Below are 12858 nucleotides of genomic sequence, written 5' to 3' on the forward strand. Positions count from 1 at the left end.
CTCTGTACTAGCCTGTATAATCATCCTGCTACCATCATGTTGACATCTTTATCAAGTAGGTTTCCATCAAGGACAACACATTAGTCATAATGCCAACATGTACAAGTGTCTCCAAGCTCAATATGGGGTTAACCAAAAAACCTATTAGGTGGTTTCAACCTTTAAAGGGGGTGGCATGTCCATGGTACATCCTTTGAGAGGTTGGTGGCATGTGATATAATAATGGAATGGAGTGGGGGATCAGGGGAATCATCTAGATCACATGTCAAGGTGCATGGGTAGTTATATAAAGGGAAGCCCACACCTGGGTATATGAGTGTGGGAGGGAGCAAATCGTGGTACATGAGTTACCTCGACCTTTGTTTTTCCACCCTTCTTCATATGCCTTTGGCCTTTTATTGATTTTTCTTCATAACTGCTCGGGGCTCCAAGGGATGAAGAGCATGATGTGTAATATAAAGCAGAATATACCCCCTTAAGGTGGGGCAGTTCATCGCCCACCAGGGGTTGGGACAATCATGGGTTCCTTAATGATGGAGGGGGCTCATCTAGGGCCCATAGGAACCAGGGTGATGGCCATGAATAAGGAGTAGAGCTCATGTTTGGATTTTGCCTAAGTGCTAAATTTGTATGTTCCAGCGATATTTTGCATTTTGTGGTACATTTCTTGTTGAGAGTGACCAAATTATGCTTTTTACTTTCCTTTTAGCTGCATCAACCTCTGGGGCATCGTTCCAGGATCGACCTAAGGTGTGGACAAGGGGAGGGGAAGGCTAACCCTATGTGGACCCGGATGGGAAAAGAGATGAATGGGGCTCAAATAAGTGGAGAGGGAGTAATGTAGGTGGTATTAGAAAGCGGGACCACAGAACCAAAATCAAGATTTCTCATGTAGTGCCAACCCTAAAGCTAATGGCCAGTAAAGGAGATCCCATGGGACTAGGATACAAGCATAACCACGAAATCGGGCAATGGAGACAAGAATACAAACCTAAACCACTCTTTCTGCCAAATCTCCCCACCAATTCAAGCCCAAAAGTGCCCATGACAAGTAAGGAAAACTACTCAACTCTACTAATGAAAAGACATACCTTTGGGATCGGGAGGCTTCAAACATACATTTATAATTTATGAGCGAGGGACCACATGGCTGGCTCAGGTGGTGGAGAAAATGACAAAACACGCTATCTGGTGGCTACAAGGGGCTGTTGGATACCCACTGAGGACCATTAGGAGAATTTTTTTCTCCTATATACACTACCCACGGGTGGTGGGTAACAGTTCCTTCCTCCTCAACTCTTCTTTCAATTGACCTTCAAGCTGCCTTTTCTTTCTTTCTTCACTTTAGCTTTGATACCATGTTAGAAAATTAGAAAGACAAAAAGATTCTTATATATTGATACTTACTTGTGATATCCTTGTGGACTTATTGTCTTCTCTTTATGTTCTTTTTATCTTTGCCTCTCAAGCAATCATTAAAACAAAACATGAAGATCAACGACACTAGCTGTAGGCATTCAGCCAGGGCTAAAACCCTTCTCTAGGGGAAAATCCAATCAAACTCTCCCACTAATCAAATTGAGATAGACCAAGACCTTAGAGCTGACCAAAAGATCTTCCTCCTCCACCAAGTCAACCTTCCAAGATAATACAACAAACTTTAGTAGTCTCTTCTTGTCCAACAACTTCAAACCAACAACAATCCAAAGTTTCAGCCCTTGGCTTCAAAATTTCGGCCCTACTGCAGCCCAACAACTTCGACCTCCCCAACAACTTCAGAATTTCACACGTGTGATAGTAGAGAGATAGAATTTGACTTCTTTTTCCTTGACAAAGACTTCCTTCTCCTTCACTAGGGTTTTCTTCCTCTTCCTTGAACTTTGCATCCTTTTTCTGCCTCCAACTACTGCAAATCGAACTTGTTGTGTATGTGCTTCAAATGAGTCAAGTTGCTACCCTTTTATGGTGGTTTTTGCCTCCCTAATTAGGCCAACTTGTCTAGGTTGAGGCCGACTTGGTGGAGGAGGCCTAGATGTCCTATTTTACATAAATAAATTTGTTTCTTGATTGATATTGCCCAATAAGGGTCTGTTACATATTGACAAAGAGAAGGACTCTTGACATAACCCTACAAGCCCACAATGGAGGCTTTGACCTAAAATCCAATGACCCAAGCATGAAACCCATGCTTTAATAAGTCAATCTATCTTATAATAAAATTTCTTTTTCTTTTGTTTGACAAATACATTACATTGTGACTCAAATATAATTATGAAGACCGACACTAGTTACATTTTTCAATAGAAAAGTCATGATTATCGTTTTATGATTCAATATTTGTCCTCCCCAATTGTGATAAAACACTCCCCCATATGTGATTGAATTTCAACACAATTGTTCTCCTTAATTTCATGATTTCATGGGATCTCCATATCTTTTTAAGGAAGCCTCTTTGAGAGAAGCTTTTCCATATATTTCACTGACCCTTGCACCTGTGACAATTGGCTTTTCAACTCAGATACTGAGTATTAGACATTTTCTCTTTCTTCATGAGTCATGGATGGCCTTTTTGGAGGTTTAAGGGGTGAAGTAACTTTTGAAGCACCCTTAGGAGCCATGTGTGTTTGTAATAATACTCTTCCTTTTCTTCTTTATCACAAATTTTGTATCACCAAAAATGGATCTTTCCTTCAAAACTTATGCCAAGTGTAAGTTACGTACCTTTCAAAACCCTATTTTGTAGGCTATTTGGATGGATAACATTTGACCTGATATATGTATAAAATTTGAGCCCTTTTGACTTTGAAATTTTGGCGTGTGGTACTTTGATATGTTTTTCCTACAATTCCATAGGTCTGACCAAAATTTGATGCGCTGAGTAAAAGTTATGGTAACTTTCCCAAACCTTGTTGATTTTTGGCCTCCTCCCAAGTGCAATCTTGTATAGTGTGCCATGTGTCTAGGTTTTCAAATATTATTATGAAATTTTCACCCAAGGTACCACAGTATGTCTTCATCAAATCCCTTAAAATTTTATAGTCTAAAACTTCTCTGAGAGAAAGTTAAAGCAAAAATTTCAAGATTAATTGTTTGAAATTGATTTGGGGACTATTCACAAACCCTAACTTCCATAGGGTATATCTCCAAAATTGTAGCGAACAATAATCTAAATTTTTTATGAGTTTTACCCTAAGATCTCTCCTGTGTCCTTTTCAATACTTCACGGTTTGAGGTGTCCCATAAAAATCATAATGAAAATTCCAAGATAACTCAATTGAAACTAATTTCAAGACCATTCACAAACCCTAACTCCATAGGGTAAATCTCTGAAATTATAGAACTAGAACTTGTTTTTTGTTTTTTTTCCAGATGTACTTAGAGATACTTCTTGATCATCTCAAAATTTCACAGTTTGAATGTCCCATGGGCCATAACAAAAGTTATAACAAAAATTCCAATATTACTTGTTTGAAATTGATTTTAGGACCATTCACAAACCCTAACTTGCATGGGGTATATCTTCAAAAGTATAGTGAACAAAAAATTGGATTTTTTACTATAAATACTTAGAGAGCTCTTTTCAATTGCCTCAAAATTTCACGGTCTAAAGATTTGCAGGAAAAAGTTGTAGCGAAAATTCCAAAATGACAAATTTGAAGTAGCGAAAGTTGACCAGTGTTGCACGAAGCGCCCCCCCCCCCCCCCCCCCGGATCGAAGCTCCGAAGCGCGCCCCGTACGGAAGCGTCGTACGAAGCGCGCTTCCAAAATTCCGAAGCGCGATTCCTGAAATTTTTAGCGCTTCCTGGAATTTCCGAAGCGCCGGCTCCGAAGTGCGCTTCGTACGACGCTTCGGGCCGCCAAAGCGTGGCGCTTCGGAGCAGGAAGCGTGCGCTTCACGCAACGCTTCCGTACGCTTCGGCGGAAAGGGGCGCGCCCAAGGGAGAAAAACACATTTTTTTAATTTTTTTTTTTAAGTTATGTTCACTCAACCTTAAGGGGGTGGGTTAGGGTGAGGTTAGAGTGAGGTTAAGGTGAGGAATGAAAAGAATAAAGCCCCCATTCATTCCTCATTTTCTCACTTTGAGTTTATGAGAGTTGGAGAAGAGAAGAGAGGAGAGGAGAAGAGAAGAGAGGAAAGGAGAGGAGAAGAGAGGAGAGCTGGGAGGAGTGAAGAAGGAGGAGCTAGGAGAAGGAGGAGGAGCTTGGAGCAAGAGCTTGGAGGACTTCATCTACAAGAGCTAAAGAGGTAAGTTCAAACCCCAAACTCCCTTGTTTTTTTGAAATTTTTTTTGTATTTTTCTCCTCCCTCTCCTACTCTTTCCCATTGTTTCTACTTGCTCCTTTATTTACAGGTTGCCGTTGTCCACCACCTATATCCATATTCCAAGATGGTGTTCTTTTGGCTTCTATGTATCATTCCACTCTTGGCTTTAATGATGGCAAGGGTGAGGAATAGAAGGGAAGAAACAGAAGAGGACATTGGTGATGGTCCTAATAGTAGTGACCCAATGTATGATGAGGAGGAAGGGTTTGAAGAGGAAGGGGATGAACTTGAAGGGGACACTGAAACACAAGATGGGAAAGCTACATCAACACCCTTGTGGAACTATGTGACCAAACTTGATGGGGGAAAGGGTGGTGGATCTTACAAATTTGTGTGCCCTCATGGTTGTCATGGAGGAAAACCATATTGTGGTTCATATACCCGTCTGAGGAGGCATCTTTGTGGGGTGCTGGACAGTGATGAAAAAAAGGGTTCTGTGGGGGTACAAATTTGCCCAAACATTTCAACTGAAGAAAGAAGAAAATACATCCAAATAGAGATGGCTGCACAACAAAAAAACAAGAAACAAAAAACTCATTCTGAATCAAGTGCAACCTCTAAATTTGGTAGTTGCTCATCTCCTCATGGTACTTCTGCAAGCTCTGGAGGTAGAAGAACAATAGGGGATTTCCTTAATGTTGCTGGGAGGGATGATGTGGATGGAAAGATAGTCCGTTTTCTTTGTGCTTGCGGTGTATCATTCAATGTGCTTCGCTCTCCCTATTGGCATGACATGGTAAAGGCCATCAATGAAGCCCCAAAAGGATACAAGGCCCCCAACTATGAGAAAGCTAGAACAGTGTTATTAGAAAGAGAAAAAGCTAAGGTTCAAAGAGCTTTGACACGTTTTACAAATGAGTGGGTAGATTCTGGGGTATCCATTGTATCAGATGGGTGGACAAATATTAGAAACCAACATTTGATAAATGTTCTTGGTGTTTCTTCTAGTGGTGCAGTATTTATTGCATGTCATGACTCCTCCTCCATCACTGCATCTGCACAAAACATTGCAGATCTCCTATTGAAATCAATCAAAGATGTTGGTCCGAATAATGTGGTTCAAGTGATCACAGATAATGCAGCAAATTGTAAGGCAGCAGGAAAAATTATTGAGCGTACTCATCCACACATCTTTTGGTCTGGGTGCCTGGTTCACACATTGAACCTTTTGATGCATGATATTGTGAAACACAAAGAATGTGGGTGGATTGCTGAGGTTTACAGGAGAGGGAAGCAGCTCATTAAATTCATCACAGGGCATACAAGGGTAAACTACTTCTATGGCACTTACTCGAAGTTGCAATTGCTTAAAATTGCAAAGACAAGATTTGCTAGTTATTACCTCACCTTTAGGCGGCTAGTGAAGGTGAGACAAGCTTTAACTAATCTGGTGTGTGCTGAAACATGGGATGAAATTAACACTGACATAGATGGTGCTAATGCAGTCAAGGACACTGTTCTTGACAGTTACTTTTGGGGACAGGTTAAATATGTTTTGCAATTCACCAAACCAATTTATTACATGATCAAGTTTGCAGATTCAGATCGACCAGTAATTGGGGAGGTGTAGGAGCAAATGGATAGCATGTTGGGGCAGATTAAAGACATTGTTGAGCCTAGAGATATCAACTTGTACAATTATATTCGTGTAGAGGTGCAAAACCGATGGGAAATGCTAAATATTCCATTGCATGCATTAGCATATGTTTTGACACCTAAATACTATCATCCATCATGGCTTTCAACACCAGCACCTGGGGGGGAAGCAGGAGAAAACCACACCAAGATCAAGAGGTTCACCAAAAATATATGGCTGCATTGAGTAAATTAATCCCTGATGAGGAGGAGGCTGCATTGGTACGGAGACAGGTGAGCAACTATACGCTCAACACTGGTCCATTTGGGAGCATGCATGCAATTAAAGATCGAGAGACTTTTTCTGCTCTTGAGTGGTGGAACATGCATGGAGGGGGTACTCCACTTCTACAGAGTTTGGCATTGCGGGTGCTATCACAGGTGGTAAACACTTCTTCTGCAGAGAGGTGTTGGAGCTCTTATTCTTTCATCCACAGTGTTAAAAGGAACAGGTTGAATTTAGACCGGGCAGAGAGCTTGGTTTATGTTCATTACAACTTGCGATTGTTGTCCCATTACTGTGAAGATGCAAAGTCTAATAAAGACTTGTTGATTTGGGACAAGAATCCAGAGGAGCCCAATTTGGAGGATGGAGTGTTGCGACTAGAGCAATTAGAGGATGCTCTTATCCAGGTATGTCCATTGTGGTATGAATTTTCCAATTTTCCCTTATAAAGCATTTCTCTAATTCATGTTTTTTAATTTTTTTGTTAACTAGTGTTTTTTTTTTTTGCATGAATTTTTTGAGCGATTCTAGGATGATGATGACCGTGTTGATATGCCACCCCCACCCCCATCTGGTCCCTTGGTTCCTAGGTTCCATGGTTCAACACCAATAGCAGGGGGTTCTTCTTCATCAGTTTCAGTGCCACGACTTCCACAGGCACCATCTTCTTCATTGCCACCACGTGGAGGCCCGCCACCACGTTCTGTTCGTGGTGGAAGGAGGAGAGATTAGTAGATATATTCACAATCTACTACTTTTTGTCATAGATTACTCATTAGACTTGTAGACTTGTGAATTTGAATTTTGAACCTTTTTGGCTTGGCGGTGACCAAGTGACATATTTTGTAAACATTATTATTTGAATTTTGGACATGACAAATGTTGACAGTTGCTCACTTGCTAGATAAATCATAATATGCTCTATGTTTTATGTTTTATAATATGCTTAAATGTTTTATGTTTTATAATATGCTTAAAAATTTGATGTAAGTTTGTAATAGCTAGAATATAGATGATTGTTGTACATACTAGTAACTACAATGGAATCATGGATGCCATATCTATCTTGATTTATGCAAAAATATGCATGTTTTCATGTCTTCTACAATTAATTTGGTATTTGGGATGTTTGTTTTGAGTATAAATGCAAAAAAATATAAAAAAATATATATATATAGCAGACGCTTCCGCGGACGCTTCGCTTCCTAGATTTTTGGAAAATGACGCTTCGGCGTCCCCGCTTCCGCTTCGCTCCCGCTTCGTGCAACATTGAGCGAAACCCTAGGTTCATATTCTCTGATACCAAATATTATGAACCTCGTGCCTTAAAAATGATAAGAAGTCAATGAATACAATCCATTTCGAGTGTGGAACATCCCTTTACAATGAATATGGAATAAGACAAGTTATGATGATCCTATGACTAGGTCTCCTTGCTATATATATAGGGGATTAAGGGTACAATTATAATGAAAGGGTACAATGAAAGGTTTGGCCTACATAACAATATAATGAAATAAATGTAATAGTTCAATATCTAGGGCTTAATCATAGAGTTTTAGGGTTAACAAGGGGCTTGTCTAGGGCTTAACATTTCTGAATCTGAATATGAATCATGTTTAAACTTTATTCATTTATAAATTTGAATTTAATATTTACATTGCACAATGACGAATTTGCATGGGATGAATTGTTATTGTTGGGATTTTATCATTTTAATATTTATAATTTTAGACAGTTCCTCCTATGCCAAGGTCTCGACGACCCCCCATCCCCCATGTATTTCCCTAAAATTTGGGGGGGGTGTCTCCACGTGTACCCTATGTGCATTTCCATTTCCACACTCGAGCACACCCACATCCTAGAAACTTGGTGGAATATTGAATATATCATGTAATGATACTTGATTGTTGTTGGCTTTCTGCTTTGTTTGATTTATTGTCCAAGCTTCTATGTTCTTCTTAACACTCCATTGGCAAAAGCAGGATGCTTGTAGAAACACAAACACAAATATGGTGACAAACTGGCTTCCTGTGAGATCTTTTTGTTTATTCGCACTAGACTGTAAATACAAGGATACAGTGGGGGCATATTATGCTATTACTATCTCACAAAGTGCACTAATAGCTGTTACATTTTAAGTCACTATCTTTCTGTGCATAATGTAACTTAAAGAAAATGTTGTGTATGTGCATCAGGGCTCAGGGATGTGGAATCCTTAAAAACATATGTGGAGGATAAAGCAGAAAAGCTTGCAAGAGGAGAACTGGACAATGAGAATGCCTTGCTATGAGAAATGTGGAGGGACACTTTCTGGACCTATATATCAGTTTCACTTGTTTTAGCTCTGAGTCTGGATATTATGTGGTCCAGGATTTATGACGAATGGATTCTTCTTGAGAGAAAAATATGGACTTTTCTATCTTGCTTTGTTTTTATTGCAGCAGGGAGTGGCGACACAGTAATTGCTTTGCTTTCAAAATTCTGGATAAATGAAGAGGTTAATAAGATTGAACTAGGATACTAATAGAGTCAACCTCTCTTGGTTCTCTAATGCTATCACACTTTACCTCCCATGGAAAAGTGAAATGGACATTATGTTTTACAGGGTTTTCAATGCAAATGTAATATATTCTTTCTGTCCATTATCAACAGTTTTTTAACTGTAGCTCATGGCATTGTGAAATCACTTCTAAGTATTTAAAATAATCTTCATCGTAATGGACACTATTAAATATTTCATTAATCTTGCATTTGAATGCTGTCAAAATATGGAACTAGTGGTTTGTTCAGCCGTTTGATAATATTATTGTTTTTAATACTAGGGGCTATTACCTCAGAGTTGCCAATTTCCTGAAAGACTTGCCTGTCACTTTTTTAGCAGTTAGCTGCCTCTCTTGATCTTTAATTGGCAGTCAATAATGAACAACCAAACAAGAGAAATTATCTACCATTTACAATCAATACCCAAATTTCTTGTTATTTCTGGAGCAAAAATCAACAAATTGCTCAACCATGCATCTAACATTTTTGTAAACACCAAGACAAAACACAGCCAAATGAACTGCAAGTTGCTCCTCCTGTAGAAATATGAATTTTATTCTTACAGAACAGTTTCTAGATGAATTTGAAGGAAACAAATTATATGCCTCAACAAGTATTTGTGGAATAAACTTTGTAAACATCTACCGGTTGAAATTCGCGAACGTTTAAATACTTAATTACCATTAGGTTTGTCAAACATGTGATGCTGAAGCAGCATTTGAAGAAAGTGTTTACGAACATGAAAGCGCATGTCATGTTCCAGGGAAATATTTGCCAACAGGATTTTGTGATTTACAGAATATCCTATGATTACGTGTTAAAAAAATATTCTGTCATCATGATACATAAAAGCATGCAAAAGAGTAAGAATGCGTTTTTTTATTGCACTCTTATATTTTGGTTTCCATCTGTTTTATTGTATGGCAAAGGCAGAACACTCTTACGTTTCCAGCAGAGATTTACATATTGCATAGGAAGCACCGAATGCGTTTGTTTATTGCACTTTTATTTATTTTGGTTTCCATCTGTTTTATTCTGCGGCAAAGGCAGAACACTTTTACGTTTTCAGCAGAGATTTACATATTGCATAGAAAGCACCCACTTGTCTCTGGCAACAATATGTCTAGGAGTAATTAGGGACATATTTTGTGAGTTATTGCTTTGCTTCCAACAGCTTCTTTGCGAACGGCAACGATAATGTTGTAATTTTACATCAACATGTTTCTCAGATTTGCATTCGAAGAATTTGTCCTACATCTAAGGTAGAAACACTGAAACACCAATTAATGCTTCAGATTTGCATAAACAAAAGCATTAAATGGAAAATTTAGAAATGCAAACACTAAATATCAAGGGATGAAATCAACCCTGCAAAATATGATATCTGACCTATATGGCAACATGTTGAAATTCTATAACAATTGCTATATTCTCATTAACACAATGTTCTCAGGGGAATACAATGGCTTCTCTCAAGCCTTCACACGCTCACTATGTCTTCACACACACCACATGTATGAATCAATGTTATCAGAATTGGACTGGTCATCAAATTTGTTGACCCTGAAAATGTGAACTAGACTGGAACCAAAAAACAACCAGACCAAAACATCGTTCAATAAAAATACATAAAATATTCAAATTTTCTAAAAAAACATATATAGTTGTGTGCATCCGAATGAATTCAAACCATTATATACAAATATGTAAACTTTCTAGCGTATATAGCAAAGGTGCATATAACCAAAATATCACCTAGTGTAATACATCTCTGAACCAAACATACAGCAACAAAGATGCTCTAAATTGCCTCTAGAGTACCAAAAATGTCACGCTACAACAAATAACTACATATCAAAATCTTGCCTACATCATTTATATCGCCCTCTAAGCATTAAAATAAGATAGAAAAAACATGTCAAATTAGTGAGTTTGTTTGAGTGAAAGGTACATTTTTACTAGGGTCATGATAGAGTAGTTCAATAATCAATGCCACCAACATTGAGGTACATAAATAGTTTCGTGATATTGATACAATGCCAATTCCATATTTTCATACATGACAAAATCTAATAGAAACATTGTAATCTTGCTAATCTTGACATGTTGGAAATTGTTAATTCTATTGGATTTTGAATGATATATAAAATCTACTCTTTGTATGAAACCCAGTGAGGTTGGAACCATTGTCAAACATTTTGAAACAATTAATGATAATGTCAAAGATCTAAGTAAAATGATGAAAATGAATGATAAAGGAGAATGCGATTTTTACTTTAAGATTTTAACATCACCATTAATGACTAGCGTGAGTGCAATGGAGGGGGGAGGGTTTCTTTAAATAACAGAAGTAGGGCCTTGGGGGTTAGATATTAAGATTGCAAATAACCTAATTTATTATTTTATTCATTTATTTTATTTTTAAATATTAATTTCAATTTAGGTTTTCATGAACCCTAGCCATACAATAGACAATGCACGAAACTAGTCAAGTTGGTGAAAAAAGGCCCATTCAATACTGAAATGACCTAAAATAGTCTAGAGCATCATTTTGGATCAATTTTGCCACCAAATCGGTTAGATCATCTGGTTCAACGAATTTTAGTCCAATTCTGATAACACTTGTATGAACTTATAACACTAAATAATGCACCCTTCATCTAGTCAAACTTGACAACATATAAGGTGGTTACAGAACTTAGTTGCCAATAATAGGCCTCAAAGAAAACACCCCACAAACAAAGGAATCTCTCCCAAGCAATGCACCCTACTTGTGCCTAGAATAGCTCTTACACATTATACCATGAACAAATTATGTCATAACTATGTAAGAAATCCATTATAAGGTTCTTATAGCTATGTAAGAGGAATTTGTGATAACCTTACATTGAGAAAAATAGGGAATGCCATCATAAGTGTAAAAAATCTATGATAGGGATGTTAGGTCTCCCACATGGCACAACCATCTTGTAAGGAAAATCCCCTCCAATACATGCACTCGTCGTAATAGAACAATTTGGAGCAACCCAAAACTAAAACGCCCTCTTTGCAAGTAAAGTGTTCATTAATTTGAGCTTATGTCTCAAAATCCTTGAACTTCCCCTTTGCAAGGGGTTTTGTTAGAATTTGAATGATTTGCAAATAAATCGAAACATAATATAAAATAATAACTAACTTTTTTATTTTATCTCCCAAGAAATTATATTAGATATCAATGTGTTTAGAGCTATCATGGAAAATATATTCTTATAGAGCTTAATGTCAACTCTTATTATCATAGTACACAATAATGTGCTCCAATATTTGATTGATGAACTCTCCAATCAACTTGCAAAGTGAAATGACCTCACAACATGTTGATGACATTGTGATATACTTTTTTTCAACTGAATTGAGTGCAATTACCGTTTGCTTTTTGTTGAACTAGTAAATCAAACTTGACTCCATGCTAACACAGGGTCAAAGTACTTTTCCTTTTGTTTGCATCTTTTGCATAGTGAGAATCTACAAATCCATTTAACTCCTCATATCCCACGTACATATGCCATAATGAACTATGCCCTTTAGATATTTGAGGACATGTTTGGAAACTTTCCAATGAATCTATATGGGTTCGGCCACGAATAGGCTCAAAGAATTCACTGCAAAACAAATATTAGCTTTGGTATTCACAAGATACACAAGGGAACCAATCAATTGCCTATACATACATGGAACTATGAAATTATAATCTAAATTAGTAGACAACTTTCGAGTTGGCACCATAGGAGTGGTCTGTTATGTATCCATATCCAAAACAACACAGAAACACCATAAAATATAGCTCAACGACTAGATAATAAGCCACTTTGAGGGGGAAGCCTCCCTTTAAATCACAGAAATGAACAATTTTTGGATGATTCAAATGACAAGACCTCCTTGGTATATATAGGAGTCTAAAGGGTCAAAATATAATTAGGGTCTATAACAATAATAATGTAAGGGCTCAACAATAACAATAGTGGACTTCTATGGGGCATAACAATAACAATATGGGGCCTACACTAGTATTATAGGGATCTAAGATGCCCCTCTCCTTCAAATAAGTGTTGTCCTCAATGCTTAAGTAGTTATGGATGCTTCTGTATT

General features: G+C 37.7%; 1 protein-coding gene across 1 annotated transcript in view; it reads left to right on the forward strand.

Moving 5' to 3' along the window:
• Positions 1 to 8932, forward strand: part of PDIL5-1 (PDI-like 5-1) — a 91236-nt gene extending 82304 nt beyond the window's left edge. The window contains exon 4 of the mRNA XM_089404874.1: positions 8385 to 8932. Coding sequence (XP_089261000.1) covers positions 8385 to 8479 — 95 coding nt within the window. The 3' untranslated portion in view covers positions 8480 to 8932. The remainder of the gene's footprint in view (positions 1 to 8384) is intronic.
• Positions 8933 to 12858: the final 3926 nt, after the last annotated feature.

Source organism: Pinus tabuliformis, chromosome 2_2 (assembly GCF_031772625.1).
Source record: "Pinus tabuliformis cultivar Carrire ecotype Pingquan chromosome 2_2, CPIR1, whole genome shotgun sequence".
Taxonomy (NCBI): Eukaryota; Viridiplantae; Streptophyta; class Pinopsida; order Pinales; family Pinaceae; genus Pinus; species Pinus tabuliformis.